Source organism: Hermetia illucens, chromosome 4 (assembly GCF_905115235.1).
Source record: "Hermetia illucens chromosome 4, iHerIll2.2.curated.20191125, whole genome shotgun sequence".
Taxonomy (NCBI): Eukaryota; Metazoa; Arthropoda; class Insecta; order Diptera; family Stratiomyidae; genus Hermetia; species Hermetia illucens.
The window spans coordinates 137,920,431-137,946,450 of NC_051852.1; the positions used below are offsets into that span (position 1 = coordinate 137,920,431).

Below are 26,020 nucleotides of genomic sequence, written 5' to 3' on the forward strand. Positions count from 1 at the left end.
CTTTAAGCACTTTAGAGCAGTCGGCGGAAAATTCTGAATCTTATCTTTACATTGAGATATTACACAATCTTTATCGCAAGATATTATTGAAAATTTGTTTTGCTCGCTCAGTATTTTCTATTGTACTTCAGTGCATCTTGTAACATTACAATACAGATTGCTCGTTTCAAGGTATCAAAATAATCCTCATCACCAAAATCACTGATATCTAATATCTGAATGGTTTTTTTTAATCCGAAAAGTATGTCGAAGAATAACTCGCAATACGACTGAACGCTGCTGAGAGAGCTCCCTCCACTTGGAAAATAAAGTTGAATTTCAAGTATCTGACTTAGCAGCGCGAACCTCTAGCTTATTTTCGTCTTTAGTTCGCATTGTACTGTGCGTTGATACGTTCACATACATATGTGCTGTCGAATCAGCGGTCGGTTAAGATAGATACGTGCAGCGATAGTTTAAGATAGCTCCGACTCTCTGTTTTCACACAATCCGTACTTTCCCAGCACGATTAAGGGCTATCGCTGACAGAAAATATATCCGGAAGGCGTTGGCAGAGTTTCTTCGATTTAAATTACTCCTCGCGCCGTAGGTGTCTATTATCCAAATCAAGGAGTGTTTAATAAATCAAACGTCCTAGACAATAGTTCCGTCTATGGTGGTAGCGCCTTATTCGTGTCTTCTCTCGCACACAAGGTTTCACAGAGTCAGGAGTTCATAGACCCGGCGACTCTCCTCCAGGATATTTTCAAACTGAGGATATCCCTTGACGCCTGCATACGACAACGATTCCACACGAATGTACACATATTGTACGAATTGAACGCACAGTTCACGTAGCGATATCGGGATCTAGGCGTGTTGTTGTTTGTTGGGTCGAAAGTTGCCAGGAAACGAATATTGAAGGGGCACAGTCAAGTGACTCTCGGCAACTGAAATGAACGAGCTAAACGCCTAGAAAGGACTCTACACTTTCCGACTACGCTGGTTCCGCCGTTCTTAACAGTTTGTTTACATGCCCTCCGAAACGCCTGTAAACGCTCGTTGTGACTTCGTACACGCTCCCTTAAATCGCTCATCCGTTCTTGCCCTTCTCAAAGTGGAATCGTCCTTCGCGTACTTTGAGAGCCGACATCTGACTGGTAACAATATCCTGTCCCGGTTGGTATTGTTACATTGCGTGCCGGCTAATCCCGCGCGGTTCGATATACCGGTAAAGTAAAGTTAGTGAAAATTATCCTTACGTGATTGAGTGTGGTTTTGCTCCTGGATTAGTCAAATCAGAATCCATGCAATCCAAGTTGTCCGTGAAGGACCTAAAAGTGTGATCTGTGATTTTTTACAAGAAAGAAAAGTGATGCCTTATTTAAGTTGTCGTGAGCAGACTACATACAGAATGGTCTGTCCGTCGCCATCCTCCTACGCTATCCTGATTCTCTGCCTTGTACCCATCATCGGAATTATCTCAGTGGCGGACGCTAGCTGGTCGAGGATACGAGGTGCCAGCTCAGATGGAAATGTTTCGCATGATGACATGGTAAGTTGAAGGGGGTTGAAATTTCTTTCTGTACTTTCTTTTTGTTCTTTGTAGAGTGTCTTCCTCTGTCTGTAGTTGTCAGTATGTAAAAGGATGTGCTTATGGGGGTGACGTAGTCTGTTATTTCGACCAACTAGTCTAATGAAAGGATGATGCACTCGTGAGTCATTCAGGGTAGAGACATAGCATTTGTACTGAATAACATAAATTTTGACTTGTGGAGTGTATTATTTCGCCCGCAGGACATACGTAATTATCTGGAGTGAATGATGATCTATTTGAAAATTATTAAGAGGCTGGTAGACATTTGGAACTAGGGGAAGATAGTCTTTTAAAATACTTTTGTTTATGAATTTAGGATTGATTGATGATCATACATATAAGGCGGCAGACGGCACAATTCCAGTTCTTAGTGAAATGTATCCATGCATCAAGGAATGCAAATGTTCCCATCAATTAAACTATACCATATAAGTAATATCGGTTCCACCAAACAATTCATGGTTAATTGATTGGTTAGGCATAATTAGAACTACGAAAAACCGTTTTTATACTACAACTGTTACATCATATCATTTGTAGGGGGCGGTTGAAGTCAAAGTTCACAAAAGTATTAACTCCTTTACTTTTGAGTCAATGATTTCCTTAAGATTGCAAAAACGCAGTTTCCTAGTGTTCGTTGACTGGTTCTAGTTAGCGCTGTGCAGTCACAGAAGAAGCTTATGAAAGCCTCCACATACTTTCACAACTTTGACAGTGCGTATTGTTAAGTATACTGAGTTTTGACAGTTCATAATATAAGGTGTGTTGAATTTCAACAGTCCATATATTTTATAAGGTATCATCATCATCATCAACCGGGCAATAACAGGTAGGCCCGTCTTGGTAGGGAACTCCAGACATCCTGGTTTTGCACCAAGGTCCACCAATTCGATATCCCAAAAAGCTGTCTCGCGTCCTGGAATACGTCATCGATCCGTTTTCTTTTTCTACCATGAATATTGCCCTTATAAACTTTTCGGGATGAATCATCCTTCCTTTTTTTTTCTCCAGCCTTTGCCCCGTTCACAAGCAGAGTCGACTCATCGTGATCGGTTTCACCATTTGGTTCTATCAAATGCCTGATCTGGATGTAATCTCGAGGCTTTCAAATCCCCATTCAGCGTATCAAACCATCGTTGTTTCGGCCGGTCTTTTGATCGATTACCATCGACTTTTATAGTTGGCCAACATTCAGAACCATAGAGAACGACAGGACTGGCGACATTGCCGTAAATTTTAGTTTTGAGAGGTTCGTTGATACATCGACCACAAAGAATACCAGTTATGGAATGCTACTTCATCCAGATTGCGCTAATGCGTGAAGCAATTTCAAAACGCAGCTCTGTATTGTTTGATAGCATTGACCCGAGATATTAAAATCGCTCAGTTCTGAGCAGATCACTGCCGCTGGCAGTGATAGTGCCTGTTTCATGAGGATCGATCGTCAAAAATTCAATTTTATGTAGATTCAATCTGAGACCGTGTTGCATGAGGCAGTCATTCCCCTTTTGGACAAGTTGCTCCAGAACATATTTGCTATTAGAGGCTAGGAAAACATCATCGGCATAAAGGATTGTATAGAGCGCTGGACGTTGGATGTCCCGTATGACAGTGTCCATAACAAGAACAAAGAGGAGTGGTGAGAGGGCGCTTCCTTCCCGCCACACTTCGAACTTTACTTTTCGGATCGCGGTAGAACAATTCAACTCAGCGCACGAGTTCTTCTGGCATTAAGTGTTGTCGTAGATCAAATCAGATGAGTTCGTGTGGCACACGGTCAAACGCTTTTCCAGATCCAGAAATGCAATATAAAGAAGGCGATGGTTCTCTCGGTGTTTCTCCATGAGTAACCGCGCAGCGTGTATTGCATCAGTATCTTGACAAATCCGGCTTGATTCACGATTATTTCAATAATTTCACGAATACGGTTCTCAAGAATGCATTCAAAAATATTCATTGTATGGGAAACTAACCGAATCGGATGGTAATTTGAACATTCTGCTGGACTACCTTTCTTTTTCCATATTGGTACTGTGGTATTTTGGTGCCAGTCAGATGGTATTCTTCCTTCTAGAATAACCCGATTAAAGAATTTACTGACAGTGTTGGGTCCCTGCTCTTCGCTCTCCAGAGCTCAGATGCGATGTGGTCAGGTCGTGTTGCTTTCCCCGATATCATTCGTTTTGTTGCTTCGTCGACTTCGGTTGCGCTGACAGTTAATCCTAGGGGTTTTACCTGAGCACCTGTCATGGAGACTTAATCCCACGGTCTTCTTAAGACACGGATTGATTTTGTGACCACAATCAGAGCTCCGCCGAAGCAAGCTACGACGGTACCAGTCTATACCAAGTGCATGGCTCAGCATTCATAGTAGATGCAAGACCTACCTAAATCTCTACCGAATTAAGGAGTACGGCACCCATGTTGAAACGCAACAGCACGCTGAGACCCGAAGGTCTCTGTTCGCTTGAACGCAACCACAACCCCCATGAAGCTCCCAGTAGAGGGCCAACCGCAACAACCGAGCTGTACCCACATACAATAGGAATGAATGAAGTATGTGAGTTTAGGGGCTATCCCGGTTCCCATGGTACGAGTATACCCCTGATTTTGTCACCAATTGCCACTTCAGATGAGTCCCCGTACAGACTCTGGTCTGATCGCCCTGAATAGGCCTTTGTAGCATTCGCCTACTGCATCACGGCCGGCAAGCCAATGCGATACAGCGTCCCGTTGCGCTGACAGGTGGAACTGCTCCAAATCTCGGCAATGATTGTGGAAGTGGAGGATGAGCAAATTCTTCAATTGAAATCTGCTCGAAGTATTCTCCCGATCTATTCTTTGCGGCTCGACGGTCGGTAGGCAAAGTACCGTTCTTGTCATTACCGCAACAGAAGTGTTTGATATCCTGTGGCCGTTCGTTTTGGCTTTCGGCAAATCGATACAGATCTCTCTCGCCATCCCAAGTGTTCAGTTTATCGTAGTATACCGCTCGGGTGACAACGATCGCTTTCTTTGCTTACCGGTTGGCATTCTTATAAATTTGCCAATTGGCGAGCGTTTCATCATCGAGAAACTTGTGGTAGAGGCGTTTTTTTCACGGACCTTCATTAAAACATCATCATTCCAAATCCGGGTATCTTGGTTGGTGTACCGCTCACCTAGCTTAGTAACCCCGAGGGCTACACAGGCCGCTTTGTGGATTATGTCTTTTCTTTGGTTCCACAATTCTTCCAAATTCATAATGGATGGTAAGCGGGTAAGTGAAATAATTTCCTCTTTAATAAGCGGCGCAGCAATGCGGCGTTCTTCACGCTCTTTTATCGGTGGTGTGATTCGTAAGACGCCATGTTGAGGTGCGATGATCTCATAGGAAACGGCTTTGCTATCGGCTATCGGCTTTGCCGTTCCCACGTGGCACCTGTTACCGTCTGCCTTTTCACCCACATGACCATTATGGTCCCCGGCAATGAGGATATAACCATCAGCAGGTACACTGTAGGTCTTTGCATCGAGAAGTTGCCACAAGGCATCTTCCTCGGCTTGAGGTCCACCTGCCTGTGGTGCGCACGCGGTGAAATAATGAATAGTGCGATCAGCTGATGGTGAGCTTGATCAGCTGGTCATCAAATCGTTCGACCTCTTTAATGGTATCACGGAAACCTTATGAGATAGCAATGCCAACCCCGTATGCCAAAATAGAAAAATTTATAGCAATTTGTACTGCGTTCGCGTTCTAAGTCGCAGCTTTTGGCACCAGACCATCGGATTTCTTGCGGAGCGCAGATGTCAATGTGCCTTTTCCGAAGGGCTTTTCCGATTTTCTCGGTCTTTCCTGTTAGGGTGCCAAAATTTAGCGTGCAGATTCGTATTTGTTTTATTCGGACTAATTTATTTACCTCCTGACGTCGTCCATGCGCCAGGAACCTCCATTTCTCGACAGGACCGCCCTGCCGCGTCGACTGAGGTAGACGCGCTAGTACTTTTCCGAGGCTTGTTACTTGATCCGATCTTGTTGTTTTTAACGAAATTGGTGGCATTTTCTTGGTCGGCCTGTCGGGGGACCTATTATCAAGCGAGATCAGGTAGGATTTGGTATAGTGGAATAAATTCAACTTTACTTTATTTATCTCTTTCCCTGATCTCGACATTTTTGTTTTACTGAGGAAAATACAGCATTTTTACTTTACTGAGGATAGTACAAAGTACGTTGGCTCAAACCCTCCACCTTTACCTTTGCTTGGGACCAGCATGCTATGTTAATAGCAGACCTTCCGAGTGGAACAGTGGAAAGCTGAAATAGGCTCTCTTAGCTGCCGACAATCTTGTGCGGATTTCGTCATCATCGCTGTTATCGGTTGTGATTGCCGATATTCTAGTTGTTGAGCAGTTCATCGAAATGTCGGAAATCAGATTTTCCTCTTTGTCCCGGTAGGATGAGCATCGAGGTATTTAAGGGTTCGCTCTGGTGACTTGTTGGCAAAGCTTCTGTGCCTGGTGCGGTTGTTCCATGTAATTCACAAGTTAGCAGACCTGATGGTTTTGCCAGGCTTCCTTTTTTGTCTACATATCTAGTCGCTTCTCAACTAGACGAAGTTCATCATAGATCTCTGCGCATGTCTACATTCTTTGAACATGCAGGATTACCCAATATGAAGCATTTTTCCACTGCTTTGCTAGCTCATATCCATCGTCGAAACTATCGTTCCGACTTTTTTCAATGATTCATCTCGAGGACCACTGTTGACTGCGGTTACTGTGGCATCCATACCCTCCTTATAGGTGTTATGGAGGATTGTTTTGCAGATGGTGTATACTCTGACCTGACAATCAGAGGGAATTGGACGTCATGCCAACGAGGTAATGATCCGACATTTGCTTGCGAACCGCTTTCCGCCCAAACCAGGTACTTCTCACAATCATTTCTTGCGAACTGCTAAATGAATAATTCGTTGTGCATTATCATTGTTTTTATGTAAACTATGAGAGCAAACGTATCGCTTGAATAATGGCTCCGTTCCTATTTGGCTGTTAGAATCTGTAAGTACAATCATGCTATTATACTTGGGGTAAACTTCGAGGGTTCATCCTACTATCTCAGCGACTCTGCAGTCTCCACTGTAGGGACGTGAACGTCAATGGGGCTTATATTTCAAAATTTTCTTTGTAGACGCAGAATGCATAGCCGTTCGCTTTTGTTTTCAAAGCCGATAATTACAGCGCATGGTTCACTAGATGGTCAGGCTTGTCGAGATGGGGGATACCTCCCGAGACCGAACAGACGGGTGCTCTAAACAGACATTTTAAAGGAAAGAGAAATAATAGTTGGGCCCACATAATTTTCATCCCAAACTCGTATAATCTTCACCCCGGGTTCGAATTTTCTCTCTAGAGCCCGGTGGTGGCCACTATAATATATGGTGTTCCATTTTCGTTGTCAGGTCTGTCGCTCTAGAACCCGTCAAGTCCGAGTCTCCTTTTGTGATTTCATAACTAACTGTTTTTCGTGGATAGTTGTCAGCCTTGCCCAACCCCCAACTGGCAAGGGAGACCCGCCTTGATCTTTCTCTGTCTGCAGATTTTCGTTAAGAAAACACTCCCAGCGATCACAAGCTGGAGATGAAGATGGAGTTTTATGGTAGACCGGTTGATGTTTCCTTTCCTTTCCTAGCTTTTATGCTCCATCTTGAGTACTAGTTCCCCTTTCGCCCTAAGACCTGTATTAGGTGCTTTTTGATTGCCATTATAAAACATACCGGATCTTATATTGGTCAGTGCTCCTAGGTAACCGGCGTGATCCTGCACACTTTTGCATGTGCTGCATGACTATCCAGAGCAGGCCTTTTGTAGAATAAAACGGCGCAACCGATCACGACGAGCTGAACCTTGGCCTTTGGGTAGTCCTGATGGTTTCTTATATATTTTCAGACAGTTCCTATATGAATACCAGCATTTATTCTTGTAGTAAGTACTAAAGACATCTTTAGTAATCTTTCTGAAACTCTATGCGTTTTCATTTCCCAGCCGGGCTCTGAAGGCGACTTTCATTGTTTTCTCGTAAACTTCAATCTTCACTTCAGGTTCGTCTGTATTAGCAATTCTGTAATCTGGTGAAACTTAATACTCTAAAAGTAAATATTCCCGGGTTCTTTATAGTCGGTGAATATTTATTTAGCCCGTATACGTGCTGCTTTCTTCATCGGAACATTCCGCAAGTTAATTTCACCCATCAATTTTCCCGGTGGTGCCAATTGGTCATGAGCCACGTAAGCTCAGGATATATGTGAGCTTTCCACTCTCATTGACTCCATCTTAATTTCCAAAATAAAAGCCAGACTGTTCTTGTGGGCTGTTCATCTTTCATCACCACCTAGTAGTCCATTGGGACGTAAAGACGTAGACATTAAACGAGCCTGCCCCTATTAATATGAACCTCCAATGGCCAGGTTCGAGTTAGCCCTGTTGTTGACCAGAAATTTCCCCACCGGGGTCTAACTGGAGCTTTGCGCTTTGCCGGACCCCACTGTTATTAGCGACGTATGAGATGAGATAATCCTGGGAGAACTGCTCCTTCCATGCCCTAAAGTGGTTCTCATGGACCATCTGGGAGGAGTCAAAAGCGTTGCCTGGTTTGTTTCTTATGACGCTGATCGCTGGTCGATCCCTGGTAGCCGCAGTCGTGTCACAGACACGCCATTTATTAAAAGGTTCTGCTGACTGATCCACCAGTTGGGTCATACATACAATACAAAAAGCAAGAAGCAAGACTGAGTTTTGTCAAGTTCTCCTCGCAGCTTAGAGGATGATGGCTCGATCAATTAAAACCTTTGAGATTTGAGTGATTATTACGCCTATGTGTTTCAACTTTTCTGAGACTTCTTCAGGATTTTTTCACCCCACCATAATTACTTGGCGCTTTATTACTTAGGGGGAAAATATCTTCGTTCTTTGAGTCACTTAGTTTCAGACAATAGCCTTTCACAATGTGGTTCAAGTCTGCTTGATTACGATTTGGTAGCTACTGCCAATAGGGACAGTATTGGCCAAAGAATACAAGTTTTAAGGGCATTTATTTGGATAGGAGATTCCAAGTGTAAACTAATTCAGCTTTAGCAATATGTGGGACGACACATATCGGTCTGAAAACAGTTGTGAGTTTAATTAGAGGGAGAGAAATTTGATCTTGCTGAGAGTGCTCCCGATGTACTCCCTATTAACGTTCACCGACATTTTCAGCTCTCTTCACCTATAGAAATAGACATCTATAGATTCCATGTCTCTATTAAAAGTTAGTTTTCGTGAGGATATTTGGATAATTTCGCAATTGCAGATAGCAACATGTGCTCAAAATATGTTACAGGAGAGCCCACATTGAAAATTCCAAATGATGCAAATCAACTTCAGCCACTAGCGAAGCGACGCTGGAATTATTGTCGTAAAATATCTGTGACAACGGTGGACAAGCGTGGCTATTACTACAGAGTGATTTGGGTCGCTGATCAAACGGGGCAAGCCATACTGCGGGCTTGGGGCTTTGGGGAAGTAACTGAGCACTCAGAATATGGATTAATTCAGAGTGTATATAGCTGACACGCTTCAGCTAGCACTACACTGACCGAGAGAGGGTCAAAAATCATATCAGCGGATTTTAACGCCTGGGCTTTTTCATGGAGCAGTCAGGTAATGAATGTGAGAGGACGTGTTCTCCTCAAAACATACGAATTCGAACGTCCTACTCGGCAAGGTTGAGACTTCATATACTTTCAGAGCAAGGGACCTAGGTAGAAGGTGCACCTGGTATCCGTGAGTACTATTTTAGTCAGAGGAGTTACTTCATGACGACTATACTCATAGTGACTAGCAGGCCATCTGCATGGAGATCACGGATAAATCGAGTCCCAAAAAGTATGGGATCCGGCACCAGTATGGGTTCCGCTACTTGCGAGTTTAGTCGAGAATCACCTTTCAGAGGGGACTCTAAGTGACGGATGCGGGTGCCAGAGAGAGCATTGTGACAGCATAGGTAGCACTGCGCTCTGCTGTGGAATGTCATGTATAATGGAGTGCTTGTACTTCCAGTCCGAAAAAGGACTACAATTGGCGACATTGCTTACGATTCGCCTGCGATTGTTAAGTCAAAGCAGCATTCAGAGGATGCGGAGGTTTACGCAACGGATACTGAGACTGGTAAAGTTTTGTCGGAAAGGGCCGGGAAGACCTTCGTGGATAAAAAACCACGAACTGTAGATAGAAGAACATTGCCAATGTAGAAGTCAGTCGATATGTGATAATTTCTAAGTCAACTTTCTTATATACTTGAAGGTGATGATTGCAATGATTGGCGCCATCCGAAATAAAATCTAAATTGTCTACCTTTCATTGTAAACAAAGATCCGATGCTAGAGTGCTCAGTTTTAATATGTTTTATACAAGCTTTTTGCCTATCTCGACCTGTTAATGGTCCAAATTCCAAGACCTAAGGCTCATCAATAACAAAAGCCGACTGAGGAGTTCGTCCAAGGTAAAAGCAACTTATCAGACGCTACCTCACCTCCCTCTTGGGAGCAGGGTGACCCAAAATTGATTATTGTTTTGGTACATTATTGTCAGCACTATAGTGCCTGTTTTGTGTATTAAGTGAACAGTGCAGGTAGAAATTTCTTAATTCTTTGGCTCTATCGCTACCAAAATTAGTAGTAAATTGGTTACCCTCTTAGTTACGAGTATTTCCGTTTTAAAATAGGTTAAGATTACTGGGTTTGACCCTAATTTTGAATGGCATAAAATGAATTTAGTGCGTAAAAAATGGTAAAATGCCATTAATCATCCAAGCAATATTGTCTTTTTTCCGTTGAAGCCGCAATTAAACCTCCCTAGCCCAATATTGATAACAAATCCAGAATCTTTCTCTTAATAAAAGTGTCTTTACGTTCGCTTTTCTTATTTTTAACAGCTCCTTTTGAAAAGAACTTGCCCAAAGCTTTATCTCGTCGATGACCTAGAAATCCATAATGAATAAAATTAGCGACTTAATATTTAGAGTCTATCTCGACGCCATACATATCACTCACAGAATTGTATGACAAATGGATTTTGTTTGAATTTAGCGCCAGCGGCTGAATTTTGGATTAGGGATTTTTTTTTTATCTTTTCGTCTAGCGGAGAAGAAAGTTCAAATGATGAGGTGGGTTTGCGAAAAGTATGTATGCCTGAGTGACTCATGTTGACGAAATCTCTGTGGGAAAACGAAAGATACCATTTCTTTGATGACGAGATAGGTTTAGCCAGTGACGCATCTAATGTGAAAAACTATCTTCAAGCGTGAGTGATATGACCGCAATTTAGATTGAGTTTTCATTTATGCTTTATTCGTTTACGTAATTCTTCTAGATTATTTGATACGATAGTGATGTATTCACAATTTTAAACCGAAAAAAGTTGCCACATACAACTTTGATCGAAAAGTCCACAGAATTCATTCAGAAAATTTGAAGATTATTCATCAAAATTAGTATTGTTTGCTGTGAAAGTAAACTCCACAGCCTTCAGTGACTTTGGCCTCGAGGATATTTTTAAGGTTTTGTGTGAAACAAAAGCTTATTAAAATCGATTCGATGTCTGTCTGTCTGTCACACCCGATTTACTCGGAAATGGCTGTCACGAAATTTGGTGGTTGTGGTGTGGCCTGTGAATCCCTTTACATGTAGCTGGTGGCGCCATTTTGCGTTAAGGGGGTCATCCCGTGTGAAGGCCGTTTTTTTTGCCTTTTTTTGAAAAATTATTTTGGAGGACCGGATGAAGATAGAGACGTGATTTTTTCACCATATGTTTACTGATATCTGTAGTATATGTGATAAATTTTTCAGCTTGATATCATAGCTAACTTTTGGAATACGTGTCAATTTATGCACCCATCTCCAAAAAAAGGTGTTTTTCTGCTGCCACGCTGGAGGGCGCTGTGTTTATCCGAAGAACAAAAACTAAACGGCATTTTAATGTGGACAATATTCCACGGTCCGCAAACTAGGATAATTAGAAAATATTAAAAGGTAAATTTTTGTTGGGCTTTTAAACTTAATTTTTTGAATTTTGGTGTTTTTTTGCGGCTTTTTTTATGAATAAAAAAAGACGACCCGTCCGATTGCAATTATCCTAGTTTGCGGACTGTAGAAATATGTATTAAGGAAGTCGTGAAAATTTCAAAGAATTTGGTTGCATAGATTTTGAGTTATGGTGCAGCCGATTTTCAAGATGCAGTTTCGAGAAAAACGCATTTCAAAATTTAAATGTGATTATCAACAGTAAAATTTTAACTCACCATTATTTGCTATACGTGGTCTATAGAGAGCACCCTCCGTTTCTTCAAAAAAGTCTTGTAAGGCCGATTGATGCTCTTTGGTTTCAATTCTGGCTCTTTTAGCGAGGTGAGTCGATCGTCGTTCGGACCGCCAAATTCGCGCTTCATTACGGCGGTCGACATAAACCTGACATATGTGACCAACTTGACATCCCATTGTCACTAGGATTTTGAGAATGCCATTGAATCCTTGATTGAAAATAATTACAGCCCCGAAAAGTGGCTATTTCTACGACCTTGGCCCCAGAATGAAGGTGTTTAAGAGCGGAAGTCCAGATCAATGCATTTAACAACTCCCTGTTATTCTGGGTCTCTCTTCCTAAATATCTGTTCAAGAGATCATCTGGTGGCAAATCTTCGTAGATTGGTTTGATGACTGTTTGAACTTCTTCAGTCAAAGGTGCCTTCTCGTAGTGAAAAGTATCCAGTTCTCCTTTAGTTTCCGCTTTGCGCCATTCGCACCAACTGTCCTTGCCTGCTGGACAATTTTAATGCTGAGGATTTTCGTCTGTAGAACATTTATGGAAGAAAGTTGCCCAAATTTCTTGCTTTATTCCTTTTATCGAATTTGCGTGTCGACGAATAGCTAGCCCAAAAAATGTAGTGAGGTCGTTAATAACCTTATCAGTAAGTTTTCCAGCCCCTTTTCCACCAATGCCTTTGCGATTCTTCTTTGCATTTCTAAGCCGCGTTCCCATTCTTTTCTCGACATGTCCTACGCATTCCTTTTTTACTACTACGTATATTTTATTATTTGCAGAAATTTGCAGAAATACTGGAGAAAACTCCAGCAAAATCCAACAAACAATATACAAAACTTGTCCCAATTGGAACATCCATGTTCATGCTTCCTAAAAGTTTCTTTGCTGATGTTGATGCGAAGTGCTTTTTTCTTCTCTGATAAGTATCGATTCCCATGAAATACTCGTTCTTTAGTGCGGGCATGACGTTGAACGTTAAAGCAATCTCCCTTCGTACGATCCATTTAAAAAAATCACTGAACACACAAACAGCACAATACTTACAACAAAATATAACTGAGTATAGCTTGAAAGAAGAAGGATGTAACCCACTATATGCGTGAGCGTTCACAGTTCCCACCTTTCTACCAAATTTGGTGTCAATCGCTATAACCATCTCCGAGAGAAATGCGCGTGATGGACAGAAGACAGACAGACAGACAGACGGATAGACAGCCAGACAGTAAACACAAAACCTTAAAAAAGATTCGATGCTTTTTCTCATCGAGTTCTCTAGCCGCGGCTGCAAACTCCTTACCTGTTTAACACTGTAATTTCTGAACGACTCGGAATATCGGAAAATCCCTTTGCCCACATATTCTCCACTATATATAAATACAATTCATGCAAAAAATCGATTTCTCCAACCCGACACACGGGATGACCCCCTTAATTTTTAAAGGGGGTCTCTATCCATCCCTGGTTAGTACTTTTCGATACTTGTCTTATTTCGGATATTGAGTGAAACATAGGGGAGTGAGGGCTCAAAATGTGAAGTAGGCCTCGTTCTTAGAACTTATCCAACTGGAAAATCTGCAAAAATTCACCATTTTGCATCTATATGAAATCTAGGCCTCAAAATATACCCCATTCCGATATCTGATCAAAAAAAGTTAAGTTATATTACTATATTTTAGAAATTTACCCGAAAACCCCCTTAGAGTTCACCCTACAAACACATGCAGTGCTGTAAAGGATAATATAAGGCATAAGTTTGGGAAGTTTGCATGAAATCCGATTATTATTAACAAAGTTATAGAGGGTCAAAATTATACATTTCACGTGAATTGGCGTCATTATCATAGAAATTGGTATCATATGAGCCAGGGGGGGGGGGGGGGCGAATGGCTACATTTTAGATTTCCATTTTTAGCTTTTTTTAGTTATTTGTATAACAGTATGAATTACTCGTGACGGACATGTGTAGGTAACATTTATGTATGTGCTCATTAATGGGAGGTGGTGTTCAATACGATAGACATGTGTGTACGTTTGTACCTGTGGTATTTACTTTAAGTACGTATATGTGCACGGAATAAGTGGAAATGCGTGAAAATGTTTGTTTAGGATTAGCACAATATTAATATCTCTGATATGTATGTTATGTAGTTCCTCACTTAAGTGAATCCAAAACATTTTAGCCGAAGCGCCCAGCTTCCGGTATCCCGACTTGTTTTACTTTACAGAAAACAGGACTAAATGCATTGCCCTCAACTCTTTTTCCATTATTAATAAATAATGGACATCACAGTTCCAAACAGATTTGACCTAAGGGACCTTAGCACCCCCAATCGCTATAGCTAGTTTATTTGGGGGAATGGTTGAGGAGACATTATTGCGGAGGTGGATGAGATGGGGATTGGTGATAGGAAGAAAAGGGGATTAGGAACGGCGTGGTCCGTTTTGCTTGGGAGGAGGGACGTATTGAGAGTGGAAGGTTTATTCTATCTTCTCTGTCGAACAGACGGTTATCACTGTTATAGGGAATAAAGAGCTGGGGGATTTGGTTCTTATGGAGGAAATATTCCTCGTTGATCTCAATCTGCAGAACTCGGCAACTAGAGGGTTGGGGTGTGACTGACACCTTTTATGGATTTCATCACGTATCTGATCATCACGGTATCAACGCGTGGCGTTTGGGAGGAATCGTAAAGGGTCAGGATAGATCTGCACCTCGTACCACCGTCTTCGTTAAAAATGCCGGTACAGGCGCGGTGAATTTGTCGATCCTTGCGACGTTCCGCATGTCTAGGGGATATATCTGTTCAGAAGATAAACCCGAACGTCTAATTAATTGTTTACAATCGAATGTTTTGACCTTCTGTGGAGTGGGTTTATTGAACTGGAGGATAGGATGTAGTGATTTGAAGGCCCAGTTGACATGGTTTGGTGCCTTATTAACGTGAGCGATGTAGGATAAGTTGGAGGTGATGGGGACACATTTAGGTACATAACTTGTTTAACATTAAGAATGGGAATTGAATTGATAGATAGATAGATAGATAGCTTTATTAGTGTAAATCAATTCATGTGCAGATACAATCAATATTTAAGTGATACAGACTAAGTCTTTTCAGCTATGGTAAGTTGTGCAGTATAAACAATCTTAATAAGTGCAATCGCTTCAATTCTCAAAATTCCCTAGGAAAATTTAAAAAAACCTAGCTGGGAATTGAATTGATGGTGAGGGACAGATTTTTGGCATCAGAAGACATTTTCAGAGTCATCCTCATTCTATTCCTGAGGAAAATAATCGTTTGTCACTTTTGAGAATTTAAGGCTAGTTTGCGCTTAGTAAAATATTAGTAAAGCTCGCCTAAATATGAATTTAGACGGACTTGCTCGAATTATATATCCTTGGTGAAGGATATGTACATTATGAGATCATTGACATATTAGAAAATCTTGATGGGATTATGGTTTGGAACGGGCTTGGGAATGGCGGTTGTAAAGGGTTGCAGAAACCACGGGTCCTTGTGGGATTCAAGCGGGGCTGGTATAAGGAGAGGAGATATACTGCCGAACTTTCACTTGGGATTGCCAACCATCTATGAGCCTAAAAATTAGCTTGCAGAGGTACGGATGAAAATTTAGGATATTATTTAGCTTACAGACTAATGCATATTGCCATACGGAGTTAAAAATTTACCTTATATCAACGAGGCGGGCTATTGTAGGTATCTTGCGATGAATCCCGGGCAAGATTTTGGTTTTAAGGATTAAAGGGCGTGTTAGACCAAATGACCTGTTCAATTGGCTAATTGGAAATCTGAGATAGTATTGTTCCTATCACAGTACTTCTCGATGATTAGTTTAATGGTCCGAAGGTTGAAAGAATGGAGGTCTGTAACTATCAGGAAGAGGAGGATTTTTGTTTGCGATAGGAGTGAATTGAGCACACAGCCTACCGCGAAGTGAGCGTTCTGCAGGCAATGATTAATTAGGTAGGACAGGAAGGGACTTATGAAAGAGCATTTTTTATGGATATTGGTTGTGATTTAGTGAAGCCCGGTGGCAATTTTTGTTTTTACTGTGCTTAATGGACCTTGCAACCAATTTCGGCTTGACGGAGTAAATTGGTGCGATAGAGTCAGTAAGACTGGTTTGCTGTTTGGGAATATAATAGTATGGATTTAAGGGAGGTAATTGATGCATTCATTTCGGCTTCGAAGCTGTGGTCAAGCATGTGTCAATGTGGAACGGTGGACTTTAAGGAAATAGTCCCGAAGGACATTTGCTTTTTCGGAAGAGGAAATGTTTTAGGTTAGTTATTGCGAGTGGCAGCCTTGTCCTAAATAACCTCCACCGTAAAGTTCTTTTGTAGGAGGATTTCGTACTCAAGGGAGATGAATTTTCCATAATTGAAGGATTAGGTTGACACAAGTTTCTCGCATACTTCCTGAATTGCTTCAATGCACTGGCAAATTGTGGTGTCAATGTTATCTTTTGAAACTCGATTGCATTTAGAAAGTTGGGATTGGGATAGCTTGTTAGTGTTGCTGATATCAGGTGCTGCCAAAGCCGCCCATCTCATGACTCTATCGGGCAAATACATGGCAAGGATAATAGCATCCTGGCCATTGAAGCCAGGAACGGTTGAAGGAATAGGAACCTATGTGGGTTCGGATTTGTGATGATGCTGGCGATCAGAAAGTAGTCAAAGTAAGAGAGACAGTTCCTTACGATTTAAGTAGATAGCGCCAGGCTAAACTGGGAGATGCTTCGTGCAGCAGGATTTGATATCAGCCAGCGGTGTAACTGACGACCATTATTGTTTATAGAGGAGGAGGCAAATCAGAAAGTCTGCCAGGGATTTAAGTTGCTTCTGAAAACTAGGAACAATGAATTGCCAGTTGGGCGGGGTTGGTTTGCGCAAAAGGATATAATGGTGGATAGGTCGTCCGGGTCAATGAGGTAATTGGGACAGTAGATGGAAACGATGTATATGAGCTGGACATGGTTTGTATTGAGGCGGTAGTCACTTCGAGAGATTTAAGGGCGTCGGTGTGTAAGAAGAGTTTTATGGCTAGGAATTAATATTGACAAACTACATGATAATTGATTAGGATGGTGTTTGCCGATATGGAATGGTGTGTCAGTGCTTGCGGTGCCGATGGGATTGAGTTGCTGCTGTCTAACGCATCAGTAAAGAACGCAGACAGCCGAGTGAAGAAGGGTGTTGAGATCGCCCGAGGTGGTTAGATCGGACTATTCCGGATGAAGGGGCCCATCCTTGTGTGTTCCTCCTCGCATAGCTCTGACGAAGCGAAAGCACTTGCGGTAGTTGGCGGGATGGTTGCTTGCCCCGCAGTTCACGCACTTGGAGCTATCGTCCGGCGTCTTAGGACACTCACCGGGCCCATGTGTGCAGGTACATTTGACGCAACGATGTTGAAAATGGTTGTTCGGAATCGCGTGCCCGATCCGCTGCCAGTTTTTGCACTGCAGAATCTGTTCTTCATGATTTGCCCAAAGTGAACCAAAATGCGGCTTATCGCCTTGATGGGGGTGAGATCATCGATCTTGAAAATTGTGCCGAAAGTGACTAGGCATAAGCTCATTCTACGGCCCTCTTCCTCGTCTTCGTTGTGACGAAGGGTTTTACAGAAGGCACGCTGGAAATGACTTGGGTCTTCAGGTCCTCAGCAATCTTATGAGCAGAGTAAGTATCATATAAGGCATGAATTATCACTGATGTGGTTTCCTCTGAAGGGAGAGTACAGGTGAAGAAGTTAGCCTGGTTCTTCACAGGAAGGTTTTTGGGCGCTGGGGACCGAACCAGTTGGGGAACCACATACTTCAACCATTATGGTCCAAGGGGCCCTTATCCTTGGGCAAGTAGCCAAGTTGTAAAAATGATATGACTTGCGGTTCCCTCCAAGGTAGAGGCAACCCATCAGAGGCTGCTTCACCGAAACCGCAAGTCATATCATTTTTGCTACTCGGGTGCTTGACTAAGGATAAAGAGCTTGCGGACCACAACCGCGAAAGTATGTTGCTTCCCAACTGGTCAGGCCCATCATCAAGTGGATGGCGGAGTTAGGGCTGATGGGTTGAATAAGTAATAATCAAGATAAGAAAAAATTCCATCCTTTCTCATAGTTGCAATAACTACTATATTCATAATATAGCCACATTTAGGGAAAATCATTTATTGCCACTACCAAGCTCCTAGATTATAAACTCACTGCTGTAGATATATACATATTTAATTGTCATGTATATAAATTATGCTACATATTTCCTACAGTACACTGAAAACAGGGTCTGTAATCCACTTGAATGACAGCATAACTCTACCACTTAAGGCTGAAAATACTTGATAAATGTACTAGTCCTATTAGACTTACGCAGGAATAATTATCGAAAGTATTCAATTAAGTAAATCAACGGCTGAAACCGGAACTTTTACGAGGAGATAAATGCAATGTTGATCCAATAACAATTAATATCTTTTACGAGTAAGCCCATTAACGCTTGGCTGATTTTTCATCTGAGTCAGCGATTCGTTAGTTTTTGCGGTTTTTCAACAATTTATCTGAGTAATACGAGTAGCAAGTGTGGATATTTTTGGCTTAAGTTTCAGTATTCAGCACTTTAGTATTTGACCGAGACCTTTTATTGCTTTTAGTTCTATGTACTTGTTTTTTTAAGGTTTTGTTTGCAAAACAAAACCTTATTAAAATCGGTTCAATGTCTTTCTGTCTGTCTTTTTGTTTTTTTAAGGAGGTGGAAATCATCAAAAGACTGGCCTGGGTACGCCAGAGTGTGGAATTTTTATCCACTAAAACCACCCCCAACTCCCAACTCCTACCCCGTGGAACCAACTTTAGGTGTTACATCACGGCGTGGAGTTAGCTTACTTTAGCTAGATCTCCTCCCGTCTTTTCGTGGGGTTCGTAACCGCGCCTTCCTCACTTCTTCCACTTTTCACAGTTTATCCTGGATTACTGCGATCATGGAATTGATCGCATCCTAGTCTTCCTGGCGGTGATAGCATTTCACCTAGAGTTTCCTCTAGGCTCCGCCTTTCTTCCATGAACCTAAGATATTGGAAGAATACGTGTTCTGGGTCCTCTGGACCCCGTCGCAGTTTGGACAATTAGGTGAGGTGTCCAATTTAACCCTGTACAGGTATTGACGGTATCCTCCATGACCGGTGAGAAACTGGGTGAGATTATAATTGATCTCCCCATGCTTTCTCTCCAACCACTTCCCGATGGAAGGGAAAATCTGTATGTCTAATGACCCTTTTCTGACTAGTCCCATCGCTGTTGCCATCTGCATATGGATCTCTCCCTTTCGGGTTTTTTCACCTGCGATAAGGAGAAGTGGACCTGGTGTTATAAATGTTCATCATTTCGGTTGCCAGGATATCAATCGGCATCATTCCCGAGATGACAAACGCTGCATCGTCTGAGTTAGTCCTGAAGAAAGAACACACCTTAAGGCTGTTCTTCTGTACACCGTACTTAGTTTATATGTATTACCTAAAACCTGCAGCGCGTTTCCCCAAACTGGGACTGTATACAGCATGATAGAACTCACCACCCTGACTATGAGCGGTCTGCAAGTATGTCGCGATCCTCCCACGTTCGGCATCATCCTTGGGAGAGCTACACTCGTGGGGATCCTTTTTTGTAAGTGTGCTCTATGCGGTCTAGCACTCTCTAACCAAATCTTAATAATACTGATTGCTTCGCTTGAGTACAACCCAATATCCTCGAGATGCTTTGTGATCATAACCAGTGCTGTATCATTGGCGCAACCCACCACCGTGGCCTCCAGCGGAACAGGAAAGTTAAGTACATCATTATACATGATGTTCCACAGTAGTGGGCCCAGTACAGCCCAGACACCCCCAGAGACAACGTACTCCTTGGGTCCATCATCGGTATTACACCAGAGTGTTCGCTCATGCAAGTAGCTATCGATAATAGCGGCGAGGTAGGCGGGAACACCAATTGTCGCCAGAGACTTTCGCTTAAGGTTCCAATTGGTCGAGTTAAATGCATTCCTTACATCCAGGGTCACCACCATACAATATTTGCTGGTACAACCATTTTGATGGCATCAATGGTTAATGTAGCTTTACGGAACCCATACTGCCTATCTGAAAGGTCCCCTTGACTCACGACGACTGAGAGTAATATATTATAAATGACTCCAACATTTTTGCCATAGTGTCTAGAAGACATATGGGTCTAAGGAGGACGGTTCCCTTGGCGGTTTGCCAGCCTTAGGTAGCAGCACCAGCCTCTGCCACTTCCACAGTGCAAGGAAGATACCCACAGACATGCACGTTTCGAACAGCTCCGGGAACATATCCGTATGTATGCTTTAGAGATGCTTTGTGTAACATGGAGAGCTCTATCCGTGGAGGTGCCTGCTTTGCTAGGCAGATCTAGCTACACTTCCATGAATGTTTGCTCATTTATCGCTTTGGCAGACCATCCTGGTGTTGTGGGGTGCGGGTCTCCTGCCTTGTGGCTCCGTCCTTCATTCAATGGTGATTGCCTGGTGATCGTTGTACGTGAAGCCCTCGTTAACTTACCAGGACATGTCACATGCCAGCGCAGGGCTGACAAAAGTCAGATCTACAATTGAACCAGATCCCCCTTTCCGATAAGTGTTTACATCGCCTTCGTTTTGATATCATCATGGTAAAGATTGATTTGTCAACGCTGCTCTGGAGAGAAAGGGGATAACGAGGGTGCGCAGTAGGAAGAACACATCGTTGAAGAATTGCGGGGATTATCCCTCGTTGAAACGTTATGGCGCTCCGAAAAGGGGCTATTTTCGTAACACTAATAAGCTATTGATAAGGCAGTCATCGTCGCGATTTCCAACTTCCCTTGGTGATATCAAATTATTCCCCATGTGTAGCACTATAACTTTCCAAGAGGGTTGAGGACGGTTGCTAACTATGATTGTTCAACCGGCACGAGTTCTCATTGGGTTTGAAGAGGGAAGACCTCTCCTTCACCCACCATAAAGTTTTGACCACCTCCAGAGATCAAGAAATTCTGAAAATGTTACACAAAAACCGATCTTTGGAAGATCAACCAGACATGCACGGCAACTGTCGGTCAGTAGAGCTGCTGAAATGTCTGACGTGACAGGAAACAGAGCGAATCAGAGCTTCTATTTCAAGAGATGCAGGGTCTTGTGAAAAGTTAGATTCATGACTTAACTACTTGCAAGTTGGATGGTATACGGATTACAAACCTTCAAGCAAAAGTATGTACCTACAGAGCTGCTGCAATTCGCGAAGAGCAAGACACAAGACGTGATGCTGAACGCTCAATAACAAAGAAGAGTATGATTACAGAATGTATCAAAATGAGCTCATCATTAGGTTAATTGCGTTATATTCCCCCCGCTTTGAAGTTTTAGTAAAAATGCTTGGGATGTGTTGTTTCACTGGCAAAGTTAATTTGTCACCACTGACTGAGCCATAAGAGCCACTTCTTACTCATATCACTGGAGATATTGAGAATCCAAACAGCATTTTCGGGCATTCGGGAATGCAATGCACGCTTTCAAATGGTATCGTTTAAAGCGACGAATATTGTAAAATATCGTAATTTAACTCCTATATTCAAAGTGAAAAGACAGTTACTTCCTGGTGGTTTAATATGAGTGCCTGTCTTGTAGACTTATTATTATTATTATTCTGTTAAGGGAAAGTCGCACCGCGTCCTTGAAGAACTATTGTGCCCCTTTTACTGGTTATAGTGTACCTGTTGATCATAGTATCTCAAGCAGGCCAGTAACCGTTAGGAACTTTAGTATGTTCCCCACTTCCAGAAGTTTCAGCTTTGCATCTGGTATTAGTGTTCTCCCAGATGTGTCGACCTACTTTGCACAAGTGCCGGACACTGTCCCAGGACGTGCATAGAGGTTTCGTCCTCCCCCTCACAGAACCTGCAGGCAGTGTCCGTAGATATCCCTAGCTTCCCTAGGTGGTAGTTCAGCCGACAATGACCAGTGAGAATTCCTACTATGATTCGGAGGTTCTTTTTGGTAAGGTTTAAGCAATCCTTTGTGCGCATGGGTTCGAATCCCCCAATAAGCACCCTGGACTGCTCCATCCCTGGTAGGCCCGCCAATATAGTTCCCTCAACCGTTTCTCTTCGTTTCTTAGATTCATAGCCATGAAACCGTTTCCGATTCCACAGAAGGGTTCTGGTCCGTGTAAAGGCATCCCTGCTCCCTTCTTGCTAGTTCATCCGCTGCCTCATTGCCTTCCAGCCCAGCATGGCCTGGAACCCAAAGTATCCAGACCTGTTGGACGAGCCGAGTGTATTCAATCTCTCAAGGCATTCCCATACCAGTTTAGAGTTCACCTGGTTGGACCTAAGTGCCTTGATCGCTGCTTGGCTATCGGTGAGAATAGCTATGTTCTGCCCCCTGTAGTTCCTTTGTAGATTAAAGGAGGCACATTTGTCTATGGCGTAAATTTCCGCCTGGAATATGCTAGTGTACCTGCCCGTTGGCTCAAGTACATTTTCCTTGGACCAATGACACCGGCACCCGCTCCCTCTGCTGTGAAGGATCCGTCAGTGTACCAAGTAATCAGTTGCTGGTTTAAGCCGTATGTCGCAGCCACGCTCTCCCAGTTTGCCTTGTTACTCCAACGTGTTTCAAACTTCTTATCGAAGTGAAACCTCGTTGTCATGTTGTCCCTCGGTATCAGTAATTCGGGATACCGCCTAGAAAGGATATCAATCTTCCTTCGATTTAGGCAGCTCCCCGCCTCACTCATGCTACCGGCCATCCTGAATATTGATCTCCTTGCCTGCATCTGTATGTGCAGATTGGAGAGGGGTTAATCCCAGAAGGACCTTCAGGGATGCCGTTGGGCATGTCCTCATTGCCCCACTGATACACACGCAAGCCAGCCTTTGGAGCTTATGTAATTCCCTGGCTTGTGTGCTGAGTTGGGGTTCTTTTGTGCCCAGATTACCGCTCCATAGGTAATCATTGGTCTTACTATTGCAGTATATATCCAAAGTAGTATCTTCGGGCTACAACCCCATTTTTTTTCCTGCTATGGATCTGCAAGTCATCAGAGCCCTCGTGGCTTTCCGACAAGTGTTTCCGACATGTGTCTTCCAGAGTAATTTTTGGTCTAGCGTGATTCCCAAGTATTTGACCTCTGTTTCTCGTTTCACCTCCATATCATGTAATGTTATGGCTTTCAGGTGATCCAGCTTACGCCTCCTAGTGAATGGTACTATGGTGGTTTTGGTTGGTTGATCCGCAGTCCCACCTTCCTGCACCAGGCACTAGTAACCCTTAATCCAGTTTGAATTCTATCACATAGGGTATCTTCATATTTGCCTCTACAGATTAGAACAATGTCGTCCACGTAACCCTGGACTTGTATTCCAGTATTAGTTAACACGTCCAGGAGTTCATCCACTACCATACTCCACATCATCGGCGATAGTACTCCGCCCTGTGGACAGCCTTGAGTGGTGTTTCATGATAATAGAATTTGTACCTGTTTGTACCTCTATTTGTCTGCTTTCTAGCATTTTGCCCATCCAGAGTGCCAGGGTGTTTTCCACTCCTTTGCGGCTCAGGGCATCCTGTATCTCTGTGTGCGATGTGTTGTCGAATGCTCCTTCGATATCCAAAAACGCGCACAGTGCAATTTCTTTTGTTTCTATGGCGTCCCGTAGTACCTCTGTCAGCTGATACAGAGCAGTTTCAGTTGACCTTCCTGCCCGGTAAGCGTGTTGACAGTGATGTAAGGGATTACGCTTTAGAACGTTAGTTCTAATATAGTTGTCTATGACCTTCTCCACCGTTTTGAGTACGAACGATGTTAGGCAGATTGGTCTGAAAGATTTAGGGTGAAAAGGATCCTTTTACCCGCCTTCGGAATAAAGACCACTTTTGCCCGTCTCCATGCCCTTGGTATGTAACCCAGTGCTATGCTCCCCCTTACCACCCTCAGAAGAGACTCCAAGATAATTCCTAGGCCTCTCTGGATAAGTGCTGGGAAAATGCCATCTGCTCCGGGAGATTTCATTGGTTGAAAGGTTCCCACTGCCCATCTTAGCCTAGCTTCTGAGCATCCTCTTTTGCTAGTTTCCAGCTCTCTTTCCTTCCCCTTTTATTCGTTGTTGGGGTGTTAGGCAGATTATTGTCGCCTGCCGCCGAGGGGTAGGACCCCGGGAAATGAGTTCTGAGAAGCAGGTGTACCCTGTCCTCCTCATTCTCGGTGAATGTCCCATCTTCCTTTTTCAAGCAGACAGAGGATATTCCCCCGTCTTTGGCTACAGCCTTGTACAGCCTGGTTGCTTCTGTGATCTGCTCAATCCCTTCACAGAATTCCCTAAAGCTGTTCCGTTCGCTTCCCTGTTGGCGTTGCTATACGCAGTCAGTGCATTTTATACCTCCGCCAGTCCCCGGTTCGTTTTGCCCGGTTTAAAGAGTTTTCGTACCTCCGTTCTCATTCTGGCTAAGTTCCTGTTCCACCAGGGTACATCCCTTGATGACTTGACTGTCTTGGCCGGACAGCTGGCCTCATATGCGTCAATGACGATTGTGTTGAGGTCTTCCACCACCGTTTCTAATTCTAATTCGCTCCTGATGTCACCGCTCCCTTGAAGGTGGGCAATGTTGTTGCTCAGGTGCATTGTGTAGGATTCCCAATCCGTTCTCTTGGGATTCCTTATTATTCTTTTTATTTCGGAGTTACCCTCAATGTCGAATCTGATTATCCTGTATCAGACATTGAGGATTCATCCGACACCCTCCAATTCCTGACCATGCCCGTTCATTAGGGTATTTCCTAGAGTTATATCTAGTACCTCTTGTCTGGTGCTGGTCACAAATGTTGGAGTGTTCCCTACGTTGTATATTTCTAACTTATTACTAAGAATAAATTCGAAAAGGTACTCACCTCTATGATTAGTGTCACTGCTTCCCCACACTTGTGGGGTAACGCCCTCTCCTCGCAATACTCCGTCAGCTTTGCGACTTGTTCCGGTGGAGCCCGGCTCTCGTCTCCTGGGAAGTATCCCGATGCTACAACTACCTCTTGAGTGCTCCTCCCGGCTTCCAATGAGACTTGGATAGCCACAAGGTCTCCGGTTAAGAACTCTGAGAGACATATGTATTTTAGATTACGTTTGAGAATTATGCAAGCTCTTGGTTTTTCACAAGAGGAGTCCCAAATTACCTGCATGTCTCCTCATTGCAGGACCGCGAATCTGCCCCCGGTACACCCAGGGCTCCTGAGCCAGCACTATTTCAATGTTCTCCTTGGAATTTGCCCCTTGCAATCACTGCAGATGCAGCTCTCGCTTGGTGGAGGTTTATCTGGGCTATCCTAGTGCTGGCCATTGGCTCCGTTATTGTTTGGAGTTCCTCTCCACTGTCGGAGTGTCACCATCCTCCTCCGACATGGCGCTTTCCTGCGCGTCGCTGTCCACCTCGAGCCCTAGCAGTCCTAGGTCTAGGTCGTCCAGCTTCTGCTCTTCACTGGGCAGCGGGTCTATTTCCTGGCTAATCCCGTTCTTTCCGCCTCTATGGCTTCCGCGACTTCTTCAGGGGCCTCGGTAAGTTTTCCACCCGATGCCTCCTCCGAGGTCTCTTTCCTTGGCTTTTCCTTGTGCACATGCATCGGGTATGTTGCCAAATCGGTAGTTGATATGACAACTCCGACGTTTAATTGTAGATTGTAGACTTAATCCCACGGTCTTCACCATGGATGGATTTTGTGGCCAGGATCAGAGCCCCGGCACAAAGATACCAGTCTATACTGAGTGCATGACTCAGTTTATTCATACAGGTGGATGCAAGACATACGTAAATCTTTACTGAATTTTGGAGTACGGCGACCGCGTTGAAACGTAACAGCATGTTTGAGGCCCGAAAGTCTCTGTTCGCTTGAATGTTACCCATGAAACTCCCACTAGGGTCCAAAAGCAACAACGCATATGAGACAGGAATTTTCTGAGACACGTGAATTCGGGGTCTAACCCGGTTCCATGGTACCAGTACACCCCTGGTAGGATTTCGTGAGGTATTGCCACTTCAGGTGACTCC

At 43.4% G+C, this 26,020-nt stretch overlaps 1 protein-coding gene across 1 annotated transcript in view; it reads left to right on the forward strand.

Moving 5' to 3' along the window:
- The first annotated feature begins 365 nt into the window (after nucleotides 1–365).
- Nucleotides 366–26,020, forward strand: part of LOC119654363 (matrix metalloproteinase-2-like) — a 529,164-nt gene continuing 503,509 nt past the window's right edge. The window contains exon 1 of the mRNA XM_038059709.1: nucleotides 366–1,534. Within this exon, the coding sequence (XP_037915637.1) occupies nucleotides 1,355–1,534 (180 nt within the window). The 5' untranslated portion in view covers nucleotides 366–1,354. The remainder of the gene's footprint in view (nucleotides 1,535–26,020) is intronic.